Source organism: Acanthopagrus latus, chromosome 9, assembly GCF_904848185.1.
Source record: "Acanthopagrus latus isolate v.2019 chromosome 9, fAcaLat1.1, whole genome shotgun sequence".
Taxonomy (NCBI): Eukaryota; Metazoa; Chordata; class Actinopteri; order Spariformes; family Sparidae; genus Acanthopagrus; species Acanthopagrus latus.
In genome coordinates this window covers 7,860,118-7,884,652 of record NC_051047.1, presented here as the reverse complement: position 1 = coordinate 7,884,652, position 24,535 = coordinate 7,860,118, and the positions used below count along the sequence as shown (strand labels likewise).

General features: G+C 41.4%; 1 protein-coding gene across 3 annotated transcripts in view; it reads left to right on the top strand.

Annotated features, from left to right (window-relative positions):
• The first annotated feature begins 1,077 nt into the window (after positions 1-1,077).
• znf385b (zinc finger protein 385B) overlaps positions 1,078-24,535 on the top strand; it is a 54,003-nt gene continuing 30,545 nt past the window's right edge. For 2 of the 3 annotated variants that reach the window (XM_037108606.1, XM_037108604.1), the window contains exons 1-4: positions 1,078-1,327; positions 21,912-22,049; positions 22,475-22,618; positions 23,157-23,273. In XM_037108606.1, the coding sequence (XP_036964501.1) occupies positions 21,914-22,049; positions 22,475-22,618; positions 23,157-23,273 (397 nt within the window). In that variant the 5' untranslated portion in view covers positions 1,078-1,327; positions 21,912-21,913. The remainder of the gene's footprint in view (positions 1,328-21,911; positions 22,050-22,474; positions 22,619-23,156; positions 23,274-24,535) is intronic. The other variant, XM_037108605.1, reaches the window with a different exon arrangement.

Sequence of the window (24,535 nt, the reverse complement as noted above, 5' to 3'; positions counted from 1 at the left end):
CACAAATACAGTTTTCTGCCAACTTAAAAACAGTTTTACTCTTTCAGTTTGGCTATTTCAGCTTTCTTTTGTTTTGTATGAGATCTTCGCACAGTTCTGATGTGGGCGAGGATCGGTCGGTTCAAAGAATGTTGGCAGAATGGAAAGAAGAGTAAAACATACAGTTTATTCTGACTTGGAAGTATTCATGCATTATTCCAAGATGGTTACTTCCACTGCAGTGCTAAAGTCACGTCATCTAAGAAGCATACATTAGCCTCTTCTGCTCTGTATACATATTTAGGACGGTTCATAAGAAGTGAAACCAGATTCAAGCTGATCTGAATTGAAACAATTGTTGTTACTTGATTTCATTTTGATGTAGCTGCTCCTGATGGAGGCTTGCAGCCATTCTGCACCCAGTGTATTGATATTTCTGCTTTGCTGTAAGAACTGAACTGGATTTAGGAGTCTGACATGACCAGTTTTGCAGTCAGAAGGACGAAATGTGAACACAACTTTAGTGTCATTCAAGTCCATGGAATCACACCCTCACAGGCCCGGAGAGACAGATCGTCTGAATTTCGGGAGGATACACTCTAAATGAAAAATGGCTTGAGAAAACTGTGAAAATGATCCTTTAGCCTGACACCTCTTGACTTCGTGAACATGTGAGTTGACAGTAAATACAGAGAGAGAGAGAGAGAGAGAGAGAGAGAGAGAGAGAGAGAGAGAGAGAGAGAGAGAACAATGTGTATGTGCCTTGCCAGCCAGTATTTACACTGCTTCAAAATAGATTTTATCCGTTTTTTTTTGCGAACAGTAAAACCTGGACACAAGTCAACCAGAACCTGCTGCACGCACGCACGTACAAATACACACACACACACACACACACACACACACACACACACACACACACACACACACACACACACACACACACACACACACACACAGGTAAATAAAAGTCCTTTAAAGTTCCTCCAATTCTTTGTTTGTCATTGGATGCAATTCTCTCTCTCTCTCTCTCTCTCTCTCTCTCTCTCTCTGACTGTGTACTGCGCATGCGCGGTCCTGCCGCTCTGCTCTCGGTGCGGCGCAGAGCGCGCGGCTCAGCTGCTCAGACAGAGTTGAACGGTGTCCGGATCCCCTGATGGATGGATGGATGCATGGATACATAGATGGATGATCGGCGTGTCATCAATCAAACCCCGTGCGGACTCTCAGTCTGGGGCCACTGAGCCGTTCAGTATTGATTCCTGATCGATGACAGTGTGAGTGAGCGGAGTTCAGCGCCTCGAAGCCACAGGACTCTACTTTCTTCATCCGTCCATCTCCTCCTCCGGTAAATCACCTTCCCACTCCTCTTCTTGTTTTTCTCCTCACCTTCTGTCGCCTTCCCTCCTCCTTCTCCTCCCCCTTCTCGTCTTCTTCTTCTTCTTCTTCTTCGTTCTTGACTCTTTTTAAGTTGAAGGTTATGATTGGGACAGAACAGCTGGATGAAAACACGACTGGAGCGGAGACGGTCCGTCCGTCGGCCCACTGGGTTTGTTCTGGATCACTTTCAGGCTCCTTCTGTCAGTCTGACTTTTCAAATGTACTTTTTCTCGTCCCCCTTTCTGTCTGTTCGCTCATTTCACAAGAGCTCTCTTTCTGTATTTTGTATCCAATTCCGCTGAAATGTAGCCTGTAGTCAGTTTGATTTCCAGTGGTGGAGGAAATGCATAGATCTTTTGTTTTAGTGTGCTAATAGTTGTGCCATGTTTATCATTTTATGTCAGTGAAACATGTGATACCCTTAAGTTATTCAGATCAAAAAAATCAGCATTCAACTCCTTTTATGTTGTCTACGCACATAAATATGGCTGTAAGTAAAATATCACCTCCTTAAATTATCAAGAGTGGAAGTCTGCATTTTGCAGTGCAAGTGTTATAAATGATCACATTCCTCGATAATCGATGCTCAGTAGTAGTAATGTGTAAGTGTCATGTTCACTAGTGGAGATGGTGAGATGAGACTAGTTCAATCTGTTTTTTTTTTTTTTTTTTTTTAAACTGATCACATATTTTGTATGTTCAGCCTTATTTTGAAAAAAGGAAACCAAACTAGCCTACTTGCACATATCTCCATGAAATACACTGGAGTAGCAGTATGAAGTGTATCAGGAACATCTAAAACTGACTTGAAATACAGTGTTTGAGTGTATGTACAGTACAGTACTTTGACGGACACTTCAAATACTTAAAATATGCTCTTCTTTGACTATTTTCATTGTAACAGTAGAATGAGTAATGATCCAGTAATATTATAGATAATAATAAAACAATATCCAAATGGAACATCCCAGCATCTCTACAGCTCCCGCTTGTTTAATCCGTGGTGGTTTTATATTGAGGTTATGTGCTGGACTTCCTGCACGTGTCCTGCACCCACCCCCCTTTAAAGCAACTTATTTATTTATTTATTTATTTATTCATTCATTCATTCATTTATTTATTTATTTATTCAACAAATTGATATGACTCAGTAGAGATATAGCATGTTAATTAATCAGCGTTAGAGGTGCTGGTGGGCAGATGTCTCCCTCTACCTCTGAACAGAGACAGATTAGATATATTTCCAGTCTTCATGCCCAGCTAAGAGGACCATGGCTGTCACTGCTGAATTATCATACAGATATTAGAGTGGGAATGATCTTCTCGCATAACTTGCAGCAAGAAAGCAAGTATATTTGCCTCCCCAAAAATGTGAAAATGGCTTACTATAATACATGCACATATTTAAAAATAATTTGTAGAGACTCAATATATGCAAGCAGAGTGTTATTCAAAGGTCGCTCACAACAAAATCCATTTTTATAATACATAATAAATATAACAGAGATTGTTTCTGATTTCTGTTGTTTCATAAACCAACAGGTGAATCAAGTATTAAAAAATGATAATCAGAAGAGATGATTAAATGTGTCATTAGTTGCAGTCTGTATTCAGTTGTATGTTTTGTATCACCATGTTTTTTTGTCACTGTTCCTGTTGATTAAGTGGGACTGATCAGGGCTGTAGGAAAGAGCAGACAGACAGACGTATAATCTCCTGCGTGTATTAAACATGCTTCATTGTTGTCAAATAATCCCTTACAAAGCCTACCCACACACACAGACACACACACAGACACACACACACACGCACACACACACACACACACATATACACACAGCCAATCGCATTGTCACCTATGTGAAAATTAACAACATCTCCATGACAGAGAGGGAGCGACAGGACAGCCCCAGACTGTCTGCATATATTTGTGTGTGTGTGTGTGTGTGTGTGTGTGTGTTCACAAGTCTGATAATGACACCTGATCAAATGGACTGTAGCGCCCCCTGCCGCTCGAACAGAAACGGACCTGAAAACTGATTTTTCCCTCCTCCACCTCCTTTGCTTGCCTCCCTCCTCCCTCTCCTTTACGATCTCCTCCGTTCCTTTCCTTTTTTGTACCTCCTTCTTTCCCTCTACCTTACCTTTTACCATTTTTATTGTCATTCCTGCCTCATAACCCCATTTTGTCTTGTTAACTGAAAGCTGATTTTTCCCCTTGAGTACCCCCTCCTTTCCATTTCTGTCTCTTCCTTTCCTCGCATATATCCTCCCCCCTCCTTAATTCCTTACCACCTCTCTTCCTTTCCTACCTTTAACACATTTTCTTCCCCCACTTCCATTTCTCCTACTTTTCCTTTGTGACCTGGAAACTGATTTCAGTGGTGCCATCTCATCACATGAAATGAGCGAGACCTCCATCCTCGTGTCCTTTCTGTCCTTCCTGCCTCCCTTCATATTTTCTCTCACAGTGTGTATCCTCCTGTCTGAAGGGTGCCTGCCTCACCTTGTTTGGGTGTTTGGACCTTGAGTCTGTGTGTCTCAGGCCTCTGTGAGTCTAATTAACACTAATCACCTTAATTAAAGCTGAAGTCTTCTGTGCAAGACAGAAGAGGGGAGCTGACAGTCTGAAGAGGAGCAGGAACACAGTCACACTGGGTCCTATCGTCTAGTGTCAGAGGAAAGAACAAGAGGCGGGGAGCGTCCTAACTAGTTGTTAGATGGCCCTTATCTGCTGCTGGACTGTAATAGACAGTTGCTAGACCTTACTTACCTGCCATCAGACTGCACTAACTAGTTGTTAGACACTAACCTGGTGGTGGAGTGCATTATAGGTGCTAGACTTCACTGGCTCGTTGTTAGACATACTAACAAGCTGTTAGATGAAACAGACCTGCTGTGTGATTGTTTGAATCCGCTGTTAGACAAAAACAAACCGGCTTGACTTTTGTAAGTAGTTGTTGGACTGCACTTACTTGTTGGTAGACTGTACTACAGGAACTAGTTGTAAGTCCATACAAACTGGCCACCAGACTGTACTAACAAGTTAGACTCACTGCACTAACATGCTATCAATCGATTAAACTATAATAACCAGCTGTTAGACCGTCATACTGTACTCATCTGTACTAATGACTTGTTAGATTGCACTAACTTTTTGGTAGACTGTACTATCAAGTTGTTAGACTGTAATACCAAGCTGTTAAACCATCATACTGTACTAGCCTGTACTAACTTGCTGGTAAGCTATACAAACTGGCTGCCAGACTGTACTGGGCAGCTGTTAGATGTTCTGATTAGTTGCTAGACTGTACCTATTTGTTAGGACATACAAACTGACTGACTAACTGGCTGCTGTTAAAGTATATATAGTTGTTAGACTCTCATAACCAGATGTTGAACTGTTCACTAAGTAGTTTTGGGTCATACAAAGCGACATTAAGGCTGCTGGTAGATTGGGTAAAGCGTTGTTGGGACACCTAGTGACTGTCGACGGCACTATAGGAGTGTAAAGTCCTTATTAGTTTGCGTTGTCCAATTTTACAGTAAAGGAAGATTTATCCTACTGTAACATATCTCTCTTGCTCTCCTCCACACAAATCAATTTTTACCTATTTATAGAACATGACAACATTGCTAAACACTGTGTGCGTGTGTGTGTGTGTGTGTGTGTGTGTGTGTGTGTGTGTGTGTGTGTGTGTGCGTGCGCGTGTGTGTGCCAGGACTCCAGCAGTGGGCAGATTGAGAAGCAGCATGTTGTTACGTCAGGACAGATTAGTTTGGAAACCTGCAGAGAGCACAAATACACACACACCAGGCACACACACACGCAAGCATGGTTGTTGTTTTTTTTTTTTACTAAATCTAACCCAGCTCTTTATGCATTGTGTGCGAATGAGCGTGTGCATGTGTGTGTGTGTGTGTGTGTGTGTGTGTGCATGTGGACTGACAGCAGGCAGATATAATGAGCTCATCGTAACAACTTTATTGTTATTCTTTTTAAGAGGTAGAGACAAAAATGTTGTGTCGTTATTTAATTAAGATCAGCATTTTGTGACTCAACGAATAGTTTAGAGTTTCTGAAGTAGCTTTTTTTGCACTTTGCAGACAATAGATCCCACTATGTATATGAAATATAAAGCTACAGCCTGCAGACAGTAAAGTTAGCTAAGCGTAAAGACTAGTTACAACGGGGAACAGCTAGCATGGCTTGGTTACATTAAATTCAGCAAACAGCACCTCAAATGCTCATTAATTAACACATTATGTGTCTTAACAAAAACTGTTAGAACAAGTAGTCATATGCCAGACTATTTAGAATTTGAGAGCAGGAATTTATGCTGATTTTTTGCTCCCATTTACACACGTTGAAGTGAAAGAATTAAAACATTTTCTGTGCACGGGAAAAACTAATTTCACCACATTTGGAGAGCAAATTTGCAAACCATCAAAGTAAAAACTTCACCTTCGCCAAAATAATCCAAATCAAGATGCAGGTGAAGACACATGACTATTGCACAGGTGTGCTGTGGACCGGTCAAATGCATCACCCAAAATGTTTAAGTATTCCCTCCAGAAAATCTAATGAAAATGTCGTCTTCACTCATAATAAGTGTCACTGCTCGAAGTAACTTTGTGCGCACTCAGCTGTTTGGTTGTTGATGCTACTCAGAGTCTCGCACTCTCACCACTTGTGCTGAAAACAGTTTGTAGCAGCTGTGTTTTCACACTGAGATGGTTCCCTGTCACTGTAGCAGTAGTACTCAGAGTACTGCAATATAAGGAGTACTGTGTGTATGTGTGTGTCTCTGCTTAGCTAGCTAGGTGCTGCCTGCTGTACAGAGCGCTAACAGCTAGCCACCTCATTACTCCCATTCTGTCTGTTGTGATTTATGATGCTACCTGTGTGTGTGTGTGTGTGTGTGTGTGTGTGCGTGTGTGCGTGCGTGTGTGTCCGTGTGTGTGTGTGAGTGAGGGAGAGAGTGAGTCTGCACCTGCTCCCTGCGTTGTCTCGGTAAGTTTTAATTAATTTCCTGTCATGTGACAAAGAGGAAGTGATGACATTAATGAAATGTGATTGGAAGATTATTGTGAAAAACACAATTAGTGAGCGAGAGAGAGAGCGAGAGATTAGCGGAGTGTGTAAAGGAACAGTTGACTATGTGTGTGTGAAAGAGAAAGTCTGTGTGTGTAAATAGGACGGCAGTGATGAAGTGTTTCCTCGCGACTTGCGTCTCTGAGGTATTACACACACACACGCCCACACACACACACACTCACACACACACACACACACACACACACACACTCACACGCTGAGGTAGTCAAGGTCACGCTGACACACATACACACACTTAACCACTGTGTCATCAGTTGGGAGACTGCAGAAAGTTGTCAGTGAAGCTAAACTGCAATCTTGTGGTTCTAATTTAACCTGTATAATTTTATATTCAGACAACTGAATGAGCACAAAACAGTGATTTGATCAGGACAGAAATGATCAGCGGGGGGGGGAACAGTAACTGGACTGCACTGAGACATCGGCCGAGACCCTTTTCTATGAAGTCGAATCAACATAAGCGCGAGTTTGAAGTCAACAACTGTGCTCCACATTCAAGAGGAGTGATCACCGGGAAAATCAGAGCGGACAGAGAGCCGTCTTCTTAAAGGATTAAACTGGTGTAATTCAATCATTTTCTTAATGCCAGCGAATCTTACTAAAAGGTCAAAGCGAACAATGTATCAGTGTGTATCTTGATAATTTATGACTTCCCTATTCTCATGACTGTGGAGCTCAGCCATTAGGCCAATTACATCGTACAGAAGACGTAAAAATGGCTCAAAAATTTATGGTTTCATTTCTTAAATAGGCCCAAGAATATCCTTAAACAGCTCACTACTCAAACAGGAGGATATAGTACATTTATCAGGGACTATTTTAAGCAGCAGATTGGGGCTCTGGTGAGTGTTTGCGACAGCAGGACGGTGTGTGTGGGATCCAGTCAAAGTAAACTGCAGGTTGTGTGTTCGTGGTAATGACGGAACTTGTCACAGTGCAACAGTGTGGCTCAGTAATGGAGCTCAACGGCACAGATGGATGTGACGTGTCAGGCTTTGGATGCACAGACAGTATTTACTGGTAGGAACAGTGTATCGGTGATTTTAGTCTTTTTATGGGATTTGTTGACAATGTGAGAAATACAGAATATAACCACGTATCCTCAAACTCTCTTACAACTAGGCTTCATCTACAGTGGAGACTTCTTTGAATGTTCAGTTTTTAGGTATGAACAGTATCGAGTAAGGTAAATTTCATGATGTGGGTCACATCTGTACAGCATGTGACACCCTCTATCTTTTGACCCTTGGTTCAGATAAGGCAAAACTGCAGTGACTTGAGACTTAGGGAGGGCAGAGGGTCAAAAATGGAAAGAATAAAGATGTGTTTTCAGATTCAGCTGGCTGGCTTAGTGTAGACACAACTCGCACAGTCACACAGAAGTTTCTGTGTGTCAGCAGGAAAATTACAGTAAAGTTAATCTCGCAAACACAAAGTCACAGTGTGCTTTACGTGAAGGTTGCTCTTTATATAGAAACCAAGTCACAGTTTTACATCCTCCTCTCTGTCAGCTTTAAACTTCGGCTGAAAACTCTAAAAGAAGACAAACGAATGAGTGTGTCCTCGCCCCAAACCCACCTGCCTGCCAAGGTGTGTGTTTCTGCCTATTTGTCTCACATTTCTTCTTCCATTAGTTGAGTGGCGGAGCTGCTGAATGTTTGATGAGTCAGCATGTTTAGAAGGAAGTGATGTCACCGCCGTCTTCTCGCCTTTCGGGTAATGTTTCGGCTAATGTTTTCTGGCAGCAGCTTCAGGTCTTCATTCTGGTATTCGCCGTGCAGTTGTACAGTGTGCGGTACTGATTTTCCGCGTGTGCTTGTTTGGAAGGAAAGTGTGGATGTGAATAATTCAGACGAAACGTTCACAGCTTTCCTTTCATGTCAGCCATGGAAGTGGTGAAACATCGGCATGTGTTTGTTTAGCTGCTGATGACACACTAAATACAAATAAAACTAACTGTCTGTTTCCATTAGCCCGACTCTACCATGCTGTGCAGTGCAGGGATAAACACTGGCACCATCACGACTGCCTGCATGCTAACATGCTGACTGTAACGATGTTAACATGCTGATGTTTGGCAGGTGAGGATGGCCACTGTGTTTATCAGCCTTACCATCAGCAATACATCACTTTTAAGCACTAGTGTAAAGTACAGCTGAGACTGATGGGAATGTGTCTGTCTTTGTGTATATTTGGTCACACATGAATGTTTCATTTAGTAGGAGTGGGACAAAATATCACTACAGCAATATATCATCATCATGTGATAACAGTCAAGGCCACTTGCAGCACAACCATCCTCCTCGTTGAGCAAACGGCTATTACTAACGCCTGAATGCAATGTTTAAAGGGAAGCTTCCTTTCTCTTCCCTGAGCTTCTGCCAGTATTAAAGTCCATCATTGGGTTAATTTGCAAGCACTTCAGCCTGACAGCATGGTGGGAAATGAAGGTTTTACATACACAACTTGGTTATGTTGGCAAAGCACTACAATTTTGAATTTTGTAAGTGCCTTTTATAAAGAAAGTGCATTTTGTTTTTACACACGTGTTTTCTTAGTTGTTTTATAATTCTGTAATCTTAATTTACAGACTGAAAAACAGCAGGACTGTTTGGACTTCTGCCAGTTTGCTGACCTACTTTACTGACAAGTGTCAGTCAGTGTGTTTGTAGAAGAGAAACTTTGCTAAGGCTTTATGCACTTTGTGTTCAGTGTTTCATCTCAGCTTGTGTCAAATTCTGTGAAACTGACACCGAACGACATACTGAACACATAGAGAAATCCTGCACTTTACCTCCTTACAGGCATGTTGCATTCTTCAGTCAGACAGATCTTGTGACGTGTCGTTTTATGATTGTCTTGCAATACATCAGTTTGCATAGAACTGCTGTGATCATCCAAAGATATTTAGATAGGAAAAAAATACATGATTGGTTATAATGTAGGGCACAAATTGCAGGTGAAATGATTCAGAGTCAAGCTGTTTCTTGTGTAGGCCCAAAATATATTCACTATAATTTAAATCATGTTAACTATCTTAACTGATTACATTATCAACTGCAAAACACAAGGTTGCTTTTAGCACAGTAGTGATGCACGGCTCAGTGTTATTAACAGTACATGAACACCATAGAACATCTTTGGATTGAGTGGGCACAAATTCATTGAACGTCTCTACAACCATTAAAGCAACGTCATCAGAAACGCTGCGGAGATAAGGACGGCTCATTTCTCTTAAGACTTATTTCCTCTTCTCCTCTCCCCTCCTATGGTTTCCTCGCGTCTCTTCACGGCCAAGGTGCTAAAATGGCTAGAAAACTAACCAAAAAAACATGTAGGGTAATACTGGACTGGCTGAGAAGCTGAGTCAGGCTGATGTCTGAGGCTTGGTGTTGGCACGCTCATCTATGCACCTCCCTCAGAAAATGGCCCAGATGTTGCAGCCACATTTGGCAAGGTTTTGTGTTTTTCTGCTGATCTGGGCCGAGAGTGACCAGCAAAACCTGACCGGCAGAGAAATACAGCCTGATCTCGATAATCCATACATACATGCATACATGTTTCATACCTCTAGCTGATCAGGGTCATCGGGGGTTTTGGGCCTATACCAGAATGCATCAAGCTGGAGATAAGTTATTCGTCTGTCACAGGGATTAACAAGGTGATTTACAGTATATGTCATTCCATGGGATAGTTGGAATACGTCCCTGTTTACAGAGTTCTGCAGGTTCAGTCTGGTTCCCAGCAGTCAAAGCTCTCTGATTACATCCCCTGTAGTTTGCAAGAGGTATCTCTGTTGCCAACATAGCCCCAGCAGGTAGTTACATCTGCGAGGAAGACCACAACCATAAGTGTAACGTGATGACACCCAAACTATTCCATTTATTGATTGGTTTCAGTGCCTGTCTTCGGCATGCTGGTGTTCACATCAGTCGCACACAATATGAGTCACAGGAGGTGAAAGGAGTTCAGTGTTTATCTGAAGGTATCATCAGCAGGGAAGTCAGACGACTGTCAGTAGACGTTCAGAAGAGTGCAAGTGGTAATCTCTATTATTAGACCACAGATTATACTAACTGAGCTAAAACACTCACACGCACACGCACATGCACACGCACGCACGCATGCACGTACAAACGCACACATTTATAATCCCAATCCCACAATCCCCCTCTGGGTCAACCAATCATGTCCCACCAAATCCTGCGTGGCCTGCTGTGTGTGTGCATGTGTGTGTGTGTGTGTGTGTGTGTGTTAATCCCTGATAGTTTGTAATAGAGGAACATCTGGTTCATCTCTTTCACCCTGAAGCTTCCTGTTCAGACAGTAAGCAGATTCAGTAACATGGGAAGCCAACACTGAAGTGCCTTGTAAACCTGCATTGTTTCTAAATGCCAGCAGGGGGTGGCTCCACTGGTTTCAAGCCAGATGTATGTAACCTTATGAGAAAATGACCATACTTCCCACATTTTATCTCAGTAAACAATTTCCTGATAAGTTTATGATCTCATTGCTGGTCTTCTTCAGTACAGGATGATGTTCATTTAATGCTGGTCCCACGTCATGTCCAAAAATTCACCCGTCAACACCTAGAAAGTGGGATTGTATTTTGGCCGGGTGCAGTGACTACCTGAAATCTCTGCTGGTGGCCTGGCTGACCCACGGTGATGACAACATTCTTATATACCAAAGAATCAGTCCAGTACATACACCAATCTTAAAAAGCATGATTGTTGTTTTTGTAGAATTCTGATTTTGTATGAATTGAAAAATGAGACATGTCATGTTAAGTAGTGAGCTTCAGAGATGCTGGTAGCCAGCTCCTGGCACTAGCTTGATATTTACCATAGAGCCATCTTCTTCTACAACTATACTAAGAAAGCAAATGGCAAAACAGCCTTTCCCAAATTTCTCAAACTGCTCCTTGCTCTGTCCTTGTGCACAGTTAAGCACGTGAATAGTGGGGGTTGTATTTCAAGATGTGAAGCTGTAAGGTCAGCAGCAGTCTGCAATATGCAACATCTATACACAGATATTGAAAAGCAAGTATCTCAGGATATTTGGAGCCTTGCAGAGGAAATAAATCTGCTGGCGAGTCAAAGGATTTCTGTCTTCTCCAAAGCAACAGGAACACAGTCATATCTCCTCTTTGTCATTGAGTTTCAGTAGCAGTTGTCAGATAGCGAGCAAGTTCATTAGCTGAGCGGTGTGCGAGGTGACTCGGCCCCTCAGGTCTGCACCTTTGTTAGTCGGATTTTAGATTAGATTTGAGTGTGAAAGCTGAGTTTCACCTTGAACAGTGAGTGTCAGGTCCTGATGGAGCAGAACAGCTATTTAAAGACAGAACAGAAGTCACGCTGTCCTGAAGTGAAGGTTGGACAGACAGAGCGACCTCACCGTTCTTCCTTCTGTGTGTGTGTGTGTGTGTGTGTGTGTGTGTGTGTGTGTGCATATGTGTGTGTGCGTGTAATCCCCGCTGCAGTATGTAAACCATGCAACATGATGTGAGTTGTATACATTAGAGGATTAGATTCACATCGCCACACTCTCCATCGCAAATTAAATTGCTGATTCTGTCGAACTGTGCCTGTTCACAATGAGACCAATAGACTGGAACCAGTCATCAGCAATGGCTGGTTCATGATTAATATCAATCACATTTAATCATATTAACTGAGTCGATTTATCCACCATCTAACGTTAAAGCTAATCTCACTATCAGAAGACTCACTGTCATGACATGTTTCTTTTCCTGTTTTTAGACACATTTTTCATTAATAATGATCACTGCCAGTCCTAACTTCTGTTTTAAATACATTGCATTTCCCGTGACTGCTTCTGAATTAAAACCATCCCTTGTTTCACCATGTGGAGCAGCAGGAGAGGTAAATTTGTTAAAACGAGCAGTAACTTAATATGGCCTCGGTGAGTGAGCAGTAAACAGTGGTCCTGATATCAAATTACAAACAGTGATGCTGGATTTAGAGCTACAACACTGTATTGGCTGATATCAGTGTATTACTGATATGACATTATTGTCAGCTGATAAGTAAAAAGAACTCCCAGTACAGAAATACCAACCTATATTTGAGGTCATTTGGAAACATGGCTTAATTTTATAAAGCTTTACATTAGCATTTAACTTTGTAATACAACAATAATATAACTGTGCAACACTATTGGCAGTACAGTTTATTAAGTTTTTTCAAATTTTCAATTTTTTTCTGTTTAATATCATGTAAAATATTCTACTGTCTACATGTAGCATTTAGCATTTGTTTATACCATTAACTAGATAGCCACACTATCTATTACTAACTATTATTGTCATCATATATTGCAGCATTTCGCCATATAATCTACACTAGTTATTATGTAGTCATTTACAGATATATTTACATCTCTAAGTCCACTAGTATTGTTATTACTATATATATATATATATATATATATATATATATATATATATATATATATATATATATACACATATATATACATGTATATGTATACATACATATACATATATACACACAAAGTTGCTTCATGTAGTTTTAATTTTTTTTTTTTTTGCAGTTTTTTGTTATATTTCACTATTTCATCCATTTTATTCTTACTTACTCTTGTGTTTTATTATCTTTCTCTTCTATCTTATTTTTATCTAGTGTATGATATCATTTTTACCCTCTGGGATTAATAAAGTATTTCTGAGTCCGCAGTGTTGACGGAGGGGCTGATGAACTTCCCTTCAGATAAAGAGGAAGAGGAAGAGATTATTTTGCTTGTTTTAGTTATTCTTTTTTTTTTTTTTTTTTGTTTTAGACTGAGACTGAAGGATGTGGATGGAGAACAGAGTGACTTCAGGACACCTTTCAACCAACTGTGTGTGTGTGTGTGTGTGTGTGTGTGTGTGTGTGTGTGTGTGTGTGTGTGTGTGTGTGTGTGTGTGTGTGTGTGTGTCATAGTTTCCCAGTGGACTGACCGTGGTGACATCACCCGTTACTGGTGGTGTTACTACACATGCTTCCCTGACAACCAGAGAACAAACCGACAGAAGACTGTACTGTCTTAAAACTCTGTCATTTCACCTGCCTGACATGGTGATTTCCATTTAGCTAACAAGCTCTTCAATTCCCCCTGTTGTGTCTCTTGCTCTTCTGACCTTCTCCCAGTGAGGATGTGCGAGAGCTGTGAGGATGGTGGAACTGCAGTTACCAGAGGGGACATCTGTGCCTCTATTGGTGTCATTTTGAGGAGACTACAAATAGTACCCAATGACATCATCATATCGGACCTATGATATGTAAAAATAATAAAGTGACCATTTTGAAACTTGATGACTGCTGCTTCAAAACTGACCATAGATCAGTTAGGTCTCTATAAAGTGTCATGAAATGTGACCTATATAAATAACACCAATAGACAGAAGTTTATCCTTGGAGTTTATGAATGAAATCAGAACTGATAAGTTATTAATAACTGAACAGATGTGAGAGAACATTAAAAGCACTATACTATATACTATTCATTTTACACTCCCTCTCAGGCTGATATTGTAGGACCAATAATAACTGTGACTTAGAAATTAATTGTAGGGGTGCTGCCATCTGGTAACAACCTACTCAAAGGATACACCTGTGGTTCACGATTAAGGTTTTGGAACACCCTTAGTGTTATTGAACCTTCATTGATTTCTGGGTCACTGGCTTGAGGAGGGAGGAAGCATAATTATCCGAGTGGAGAGCACCTTATGTGTCCCCACAGTGTCTTCAGGTTACAGCCTCCTGCAAGTCTTCAGGTTCACTGCAGTCTGAATGTGAATGGATGCGATCTGATCTAATTCAGACTGTTGTTGTTAGTGTCACCGTGATGCATGCATGTCTTTTACATCGGACGCTGTTTACGTAAGAACCTGTGTACCTCTCTGATGAGAAAGGACAGAGAAACTATTTACATTTGAAATGTTTGAATTTATTTCCAACGCATTCTTTTAGGTACGCTGACTGTGGTAAAAAAACAAAAAACAAAACAAATATGATATAACAGAAAGAGATGAGAGCAAACTGAGAAACATATTCGCTGGTTTGACAAACATGCAGGTGGAGTCGGATGAATTTATTTTAAAGCGACAAACTCAACAGGTCAACGAAACATCAGACTTTAACACAAGGGATGACTATAACCATAACCACATGTGTATTGTATAATTGTTACAAGTATGACAAAGGTCTTCTAGCCTCACTGAAGTAGTCTTTGTAAATTTAATCAAGTTGTCTTTGTGCCTGAACCAAACCTAACCTAACCAAACCAAACCAAACCACACCACACCAAACCAAACCAAACCACACCACACCACACCACACCAAACCAAACCAAACCAAACCACACCACACCAAACCAAACCACACCACACCACACCACACCACACCAAACCAAACCAAACCACACCACACCAAACCAAACCACACCACACCACACCACACCACACCAAACCAAACCAAACCACACCACACCACACCACACCACACCACACCAAACCAAACCAAACCACACCACACCACACCACACCACACCAAACAGTAACCAAACCAAACCAAACCGTAACCAAACCAAACCAAACCACACCACACCACACCACACCACACCACACCAAACCAAACCGTAATCAAACCGTAACCAAACCAAACCAAACCACACCACACCACACCACACCACACCAAACCACACCACACCACACCACACCACACCACACCAAACCAAACCGTAATCAAACCGTAACCAAACCAAACCAAACCACACCACACCACACCACACCACACCACACCACACCACACCAAACCAAACCAAACCAAACCAAACCGTAACCAAACCAAACCCTACCCAGAGCCTTGTCACAGCATAAAACATATTTATTTTTTGACAGTGATTTGCGACAGTATGGAAGAAATCACCCGTATGTGTCAATCTAAAGGGCATAGACAAACCATGTAATGTGAATCTGAAGACTTGTTATGCATCACAACTGAATTTAGATACACCAAAAACATATCCAGATCCAGAAACACGCGGAGGTTGACCACCTGTCACTGGTGTTGGAAAATTAGCCAACCATGGATGTGTTAGAAAATGTGTGAGGATGATTACATTCATCCAGCTGGGTGTCTGTTCTATCCGTGTCCCAGAGATTTGACAGTATATAATGTCTGACACATGCTTACATGTAAATGTAGTTTAGACTCATCATTAAGCAGCGTTACAGCAACTGGTATTTGGGAGGACGGTGTGAGTTATTCGGTAGCGGAGTGAAGAGAGTAGAAGTTTTTGCCCTGAATTCAGCCTGTCAGCGAGTTCCTCCTCACAATTAGCTTCATAAATCCAGTGTTGGGTTTTTTCGCTTTCAGGTCAGAGCTGATCCAGTTTAGCTTTTGAGGTTAGAAACAAAATGAAGCGATGAAAATTGAACTTGTGGAGTCTGTTGGAGGTCATGCACCGCCTGGGAGAAAGCTCTGCCTGGGTGGATGTCTTCCAAAGGAGACAAAGCACAGATATTAATGCGCTTGGTGGGAAAATGGTTTTGCTTGTGTCCAGACCTTTTAATCCGTCCACTCCACCAGGTCGACTGATTGCATCGTGATATGAAACAGCGGTTTCACGTCTGAAAAAAGCAAACAATCTAATCGGCACCAAGGGACAGGATAAAAGCAAAACATTTATGATTATTATACGATTATTATATTTTCCCCAGACACATCAGTGTATAGAAGCTGCTTGTGAGGTGGTGGTTTCAGTTCTCACAAGTGTCTTCTGATCGTTGGATCTCAGAGTCCTGCAGGGACCAACATACAAACATCAAACTGCATCTAGTGGTTTGTTTCAGCTTTTATGTGGCTGCTGGCCACTGCCCTGTTTACTGTGTGTGTGTGTGTGTCTGTGTGTGTGTGTGTGTGTGTGTGTGTGTGTGTGTCTTTGACCACTGCCATTACCAGCTACTGGCCTAGGGGTGAGAAACAGCCACTCTAAGACCTCTCTTTCTGTCTTTTCACATCTCCATTAGTTTCTTTGTCCCGTTCTCCCTTAAGGTCACTGCGTGTGTGTGTGTGTGTGCGTGTATGTGTGTTGTACAGTCTCTCTCGGAGAACGGCGACATACATTAGTGCCCCTGTCCACATCTCCTTATCTTCACTTTTAGACTAGCAGAATTCAGAGCATTTGACCAATCAGATGAGCCCATCATTTGTTCACTTAGCTGACATATAAACAGTGCGTAGCCAACAAAAGATGAAATTATATATCTGATAGTGTTAACCTCATATCTACGTGTCAGATGATTTCCCATGTTGCCAGATAAGCTGGTGGATAAAACCCCTGTGTGGGTTGAAAACATTCTTCAGACCTGAATAATGGCTGCTGAAAGCTTTCATAGCCCGCTGCACAATCACACACACACTGCACTCGCCCGTTAGTTCCTGTAAAGCTGACATACATATGGGTCGTAAAAGGTTTTCACCTGACAATAGTCAAATAGTATTAATGGTAGTACATCTTGGTGAGTGGACCGGCCAGTGGTTAGAATGAGATCATTTCTATCGTAAAATAATTTTGCTCAGCAAATGAGATGATTTTCCACTGCAGGTGTGAGATTGGATGGAGGATACATTTAATTGAAATATGCTGTTGCCTTTCAAAAAAGTAGCTGGATGTAGTTTATGCCCTGAAGTGGCACAGAGTTCAGTCCTTGCGTGCATAACATGACATCAATAGGTAAATTCAAAGACATGCAAGTCTTACAATCTTCTAAAATTCATTCAAGCCCATTTAGGAAGTCTGTCCAAGTTCAGTATTAGATAAATGTTCTCTCTCAAATCAAACATAGCTTTACCAAATCATGTTGCAAATATAACTGGGACCAGTACAGAAGATTGCTGATGATCATTTGATATTCAGAAATTCAAGTTATAGATACTATATCCAATGACTATAATCTGACTGTGACTGTGACCACCATGTGAGTTGTTTATTTTTGATGGAGGTGTTAGTTCAGTGAGAGCTACAGACTTTCTATACTCATCACACTTGTAAGAGCATTTACTCAAAAAAAAATAAGTTTTTCATGCTGTGTCTTCTACTTCAGCACCACAAGCATGGCCATGACCATCAGTTAGGCCACTGAAATGTAAGAACTATAGTGGGCGTCATGGATTCTATCCTTCACAACGTTAGTCGGATAAAGGATCAGTCATTTTTGAGAATACAACTCATTTTGTTTAGTCAGCATTCACTGCATGATTGAGGTAATGTAGATATGTGTGAAGAATGTTAGAGGCAGACAGCTATCTTGACATATTTTGACTTGACAATGAGCCAAAGGCATCCAAGACTTTGTCATGTGCAAATGCCCTGTTATTAATCCCAAGATTTGCAGGACACAGATGACCTGTTTTACCAGACAGTTATGCTTAAACTGAGTTCTGAGGAAAACATCCAAACTGAGACTGCATAGTTAAATTGAAGTGCAGTTATCAACAGTATGAAAAGCTTTAGATATGATATTATATCTATTTCACCCTGTAATGACATTGAAAAGGTGTAGGTGTGACAGAAACCTCACTGAAGTGTGTCTTCACACTCTGTTGAGTGTCTCCAAGCTCTTCAAAGAATGAAGCATATAGTTCTCCAGGTCGATGTGGAGTACTGACCTGCAGACACTGAGGAAAGTATTAGACTTTTCTCTTCAATCAGGAATCATATTGTTGCCTCTTAGTGTCTGTATTTGTGTGTGTGTGTGTGTGTGTGTGTGGAGGGGATTATAACCCACAGCTGGCCTCTCTGATTACTGACTGCCTGGTCAGCTTGGATTAGACTCTCTCTGTCTCTCTCTCTCTCACTCACACACACACACACACACACACACACACACACACACACACACACACACACACACACACACACACACACACACACACACACACACACACACACACACACAGAAAAGGTAAATACACATATTTCATTTCACTTTGATGCTGAATGCTTGGTTCACTGACTTGCTTTTTCTTTGTCTGCTTCTTGCCATATGTACCTATGTGTGTGTGTGTGTGTGTGTTTTCACCTGTGTGTGTGTGGTGTGTAATTCCCAGCTCAATAGAGCAGATATATTTAATCCTGCCTTCACTAAAGCTGATGTCAGCATAAGCTGGCTCTCTCTCGGTCTGTGTGTATGTGTGTGTATGTGTATGTGTGTGTGTGTGTGTGTGTGTGTGTGTGTGTGTGTGTGTGTGTGTGTGTGTGTGTGTGTGTGTGTGTGTGTGTGTGTGTATGTGTGTGTGTGTGTGTGTATTTTGTGGCTAATTCATCACAGTGGCAGATTAACCAGCTGTCTGCAGAACATAAAGTCAACTTCTAACAGCCAGCTGGAGGAGAGTTAGAGGGAGAGAGGAAGTGTGAAACTCTCCTGATAACTGAACCAGTTAATGACCATCAGATATAAATGGTTTAACTCCCTACATGACATTTCTCTCACATTTCCTCTGTGTGTTTGTCTCACAAGACAGCAACCTGAGGATCTTCCCATCTCTTCCACACACCTCAAATAATGTGTTCCACTCACTCATTTTAGACTGGGACAAGTCAAAAAGGATGATGTGATGTCAGAGTTTATCTAATATTTCTGTTTTTAGCAGCATTTTAGTGACAACATTACCCAGAGGCCCAATGCCAGTGTAGGTTAAACAGCTTTAACATCCATATGAGCTGTCATTATTTATTTATTTTATTTCTTATAATAATGAATCCATTTTTATTATTATTTTCTGTTAAATATTGTACTGAAATTATCCAGTGAATTATATAGAAGATGCACACTGGATATAGAAAGTAAAACTCAGGAACATGTTTCACTTTTTCCACAAAGGCAGATAAAAGACGCCAGTAGTGAGATATTGTACTGAGCAACAGAAGAAAGTGGAGCAGAGGCTAAACAGGAAGTGATGTCAGGTCTCTATATGGACCAGATTACTGTGATGTTGTGTTAACCACGGGCACATATACGTGGACGCTGCATTGACTGTGTTGGCCCCTTGCCGCACCACAGTAGCACATCTGCCATATTGGATGTGGCAGGTCTGCCCTGTAAACAAATACAAGTGGACATGAAACATGTGGGTTTTCCTTATAAAAAAGCACTAACATTTACATTTAACTGATTTTGATTAATCATTTTCATGTTCGCTGATTTATATTCATTTAAGTTCATTTATGTAGTAAAAGTGATCATTGAGACAAAAAGTGAACAAAGTGTACAAATGAATATTTTCTTTTCTTTTATCAGTGAAGTGATTTACTCATGACAGAAAATGATACACTTATTATGTTGCATACAAGAATATTACATAGTAAAAAATTCTTCTTTTTTTTTTTTTTTACAATGAAATGTTATTGCATGCAATAAAATATGTCTATTCTGTCATGCAGTAATGTAAGTAAAAGAAAGCAGACTCACTGCCAGTTGCAGTGTCTTATTTTGACATTTTTGTCTCAATGGTTGTCATTATTGTTACTTAACTCAATATAAAAACAACTGATCAAAATGTGTTAAATGTAAACTGTGCTTTTTAGTCAGAAATCCACATTTTTTCACATCCAATATGGCATCAATGTTGACATATGGTTCAGCGAGTCAATGCAGCCTCTGCGTATATACTGTATGTCTGTGGTGTTAACAACAGCAGATGTTTCAGGGCTTGACATCATTGCAGATGGGAAAGCTTTTTTTATATTTCTGTTGTCATCTTCAACTGTGTTTAAACATATATCATTGAACACAGTGGTCCGACCTATCTGACATGCAGTTGTGCTTATTTTGTGTTCTTTGATATCTCTCAAACAACGACATCTCAAACTAATTGCCAGTTTGGAATAAAATCAGAAAAGTGACTAATCTTAGTCAAATGTTTGTAATTGATGGGATGAAAGCACAAAACATGAATGAGATTTATACATTTAGAGTTGTTCATTGGTTGTAGCAAATTCAAATTGGTTTGTATCTGCAGTAAAACACAGCACCACAGTTACTGACTTCATGCAGATTGTAGAATCACTTTCCTCTACGCTGTAATCCTAAACTTCCTCATGCCATCAGCAGTGCACCTAAAGAACTTTCAGCTCTGTGATTGGATGTTTTCTTGTCAAAATGCATGTTGGGATTTGAACTTCTCTACATGTTTTACCTTTGACCTTTTCCAACAGAGCCAGATCTTTTTCAACATGATTGTTAATCTTTTGTACTGATAAGAGAGTTCCATGGGAAAAATGAATGGAACGACTGCTTCTTGAACCAGGGGTGAATGAAATAACAGACTGCTTGCTTCCCCACATATTCAGACACTTTGCCACTGAAACCACCAGTAAAACACTGTGCCAGAGCTGACGGAAGCTTCTCAGTAGACGCTGAAGGCTGACCCCTGGCCATAGAAAACCAGTGGCTTCCTGATTGGCTAAATGTCAAGTCAGTTCAAGGGAATTGGATAGCTCAAAATGACAAATTTGCCTCAGAGGGCTTTAATGTTAGCCAATCATCATAGCTGGTGGAGCTGGTGTGTTGACGCTGATAGTAGAGATGTGGGGACCTAGACCTCCCCGTCAGTACCGGCCATATGGCAGCAGCAGCTGCTGTACCATACAATGAAATGAAAATATCATTCTGCAACAATTTCTCCTGTGCCATCAGCCAGTGGTGTGACCTTACAACCTTACTGAGGTGATCCAAATCTGATCCAGATCCCCAAAGTCAGTTTAAAGTCGTGTGTATACAGTAGTTGTGTATGCAGGTAATGGGAATAAAGCTAACTGAATATTAAAATATTGAGAGGGTATGTTAGTGCGTGTGTGTGTCCAGTCAGAGGTCATGTGACTTGGCAGAGCTGAAAAGACAACAGATGGACACAGTCATGGACTGACCTACACACACACGCACACACTCACTGTACACTGGATTCACACACATATGTCATCCTTCCTCTATCCTCTTACTCATTACTTCATCACTCTCCCTGTGAGCGTTTGGTGCTTCACACTCAGCATCCGGTGTCATTCAGGCCTCACTCTTGTCCGTCTGTCCACCTGAATGTCCCACATAGAGTGTCTCCTTTTAGGTGATTACTAGTCTGACTCACTGGATGTAGATGGTAGAAGCCTAGTACTGTCCTCCTTTTACAGGCAGCATTGTCCCCCCATGTCTTTCACAAAATAACCGGTTTAAGAAGTTAGGCTTTGTGATCACATGCTAGCAATAGTCAGTCCCAATTAGCTCTTTGTGCTTATTCCTAACTTCTTCTGTACAAGTCTGTGCTATGGGAGAAAATAAATGAGTATCAAGGACGTTCAACATCAGTGACTGACATTCATGTCTGTGTCTCATTTTCCTCCTCTTCCTCAGGGATGAAGACTCCTCTCAGCCCCTCTCAGCTCCTGGAGAGTGGGCAGATCTTTGCCTTCAGTGGAATGTGTCAAGAGCTGATGGACAGATCCACAGCTACATCCATCAGTCTCTCAGTCCAGCAGACTGCTTCTCCAGGTGATTGACATGTTTCAGAACCAATACTCAGCACCATCTTCTTTTATTATAACCTGTCTGACTCATCCTTGTAGTTTTCTCCCTCAGTCTGACTCATCCTTGTAGTTTTCTCCCTCAGTCTGACTCATCCTTGTAGTTTTCTCCCTCAGTCTGACTCATCCTTGTAGTTTTCTCCCTCAGTCTGACTCATCCTTGTAGTTTTCTCCCTCAGTCTGACTCATCCTTGAAGTTTTCTCCCTCAGTCTGACTCATCCTTGAAGTTTCTTCCTCAGTCTGACTCATCCTTGTAGTTTTCTCCCTCAGTCTGACTCATCCTTGTAGTTTTCTCCCTCAGTCTGACTCATTCTTGTAGTTTTCTTCCTCAGTCTGACTCATCTATGTAGCTGTTTCCTTCAGTCCAACTTATGCCTGTTGCTGTCTTCCAGGTCAGGGTGGGGCCTACTCGCTGTGCGAGGTGTGTAACCTGCAACTGACTTCTTCTAGTCAGGCCCAGATTCACTACAATGGCCGGTCTCACCTTCGGAGAGTGCGACAGCTCCAGGCTGGGGAGACTGGACAGCAGACAGCAGGTTGGTACATGATGATCATTACTGTCATGAAAATTTAGTCGCAATGCTATCTGAGCAAGCTTAACAACCACTGAGGCAAATGTTATTAAAATAAAAGTGGACAAAAACCACTGAGGAAAGGACTTTTTGTTTACAACAAGAAGACGACTAGCAGTATCTGTAGCATCAGCAATAGCAGTGGAAGTAATATTACTAGCCAAGGTTTAGAGGAAATGCTCTCAGACTTTTGTGTCCTTGCAAGTGAATGCACAAATTTTCTGCCTGCACGTCAAGACCAAGCATCCCCTAATCTGACTGCTGCTGCCAAAGACATACAGCTATATCTTTGCTTTATATCTGCTGTATTTCAGCCATCACTATTTGTTTGAAGCTTCATCTTATTCTTTGTCCCATGTTTTACTTTGAGGTTGGGTAGCAGAACTCGAGGCAGCGGTAGTAGTTTTAGTAATTGAAGTTGCAGTAGCAGCAGCAACAGATGAGCAGTAGTACATCATCATCAAGTCTTTTTTCTAATGAGTCTCAATGTCTTTGAATCCAGCAGGGGCTCAGTCTAGGTGTCTTCCCCAGGCCACGGGGATCAGCTCCCAGCCTGCAGGACTAACTTCGACCCCAGGACCCAGTCCAGGCATCAGCAGCCCAGCAAGCACCACTGCAGGTAAAACCAGCGCTCTTACTGCATCTAGTCCTCCTGGTGTACTGCGCCAGCAACGATACATGAGATGTTTGTGTCACCTCACATCATGTGTTGAAAGCTCCACTGGAACAGACCACAAGGACTACGGCTGACACGCATGTGCACATCCTGTACCTACATGGGAAAAAATTCCTAGTCAGTAATCTGTGCTCTTAATCCAAAAGAGCGATGTAAGTTGTCACAGAACATTCAGAGCTAAACAGGACATTCATTTGTAGAGCCTGACTGTCTGCAAAATGACTGTGGCTCGTCCATCATCGACAGCTGCTGCAGCCTGGGAGAGGTCAGAGTTGGTATTTGATGGATCTCAGATTGACCCCTAAAAAGATAAAGTGACCCTGCATTAACTCAGATCATAGCTGCTGTTTTATACTCATTCTCTGTATGGGAATCCTTAGCTCCGCCCAAACACCCGTCAGTCACGTTACAAGCCATTTTTAGTCATATTAACAGCATGGTTCCAAAGATGGCAATGTCTGTATGTTGTTTGGAATTTGGTACAGACCTTCATGGTTCCCAGGTGATGAATCTTGATGCTTTAATGGTTGTTGTGAACATGCTAGATGTTGGAAAGCACCGCCTTAGTTCAGGCTCACAGAGCTGTTAGCGTGGCTGTAGACTTAGCCTTGATCACAGTAGTATCACTGCTCGCCAGTATTGTATTTGAAATAAATAATGACTAAGAGATTTTCATATTTTATCCCCCAACGGTGCCGAACAGCAATAACATGGCAGCAGGTCCTATACACACCCTGTTCATGGAACATGGATGTAAAACCTCCTTCAATTAAAGCCAATTATAAGCACAAACACCACAGTCATGATATAATTTCAAATATGAAGTGATATGATATTTATGATTTGTAAATATTTACAGACTGCGTTCACAGAATGCATTGTATGGGGTTTGAAAGTGGAGTTACAGTTCTCATATGATTATGTCTGAATCTCTGAACACTAGCACTGTTTTAGGTTTACTGGGGCTACACTGCAAAGTGTCAAAAGTCCCATCATTCTATTGTTTGCATAACTCTTTATTTGTAGTGTTAATTTTTTTTAACAATATCCATGTTAGTTGAAATGGATGTGCTGATACAGGAAACAGCATTTCTGTAATTGCAAGATGAAATAATACTCAAAAAAATGATCTTGAAGGGCACAAATGCCTCGTGTGGACTCACTTAGTCACTGCTCACAACTGAAAGACACACTTTGTCAGTTTT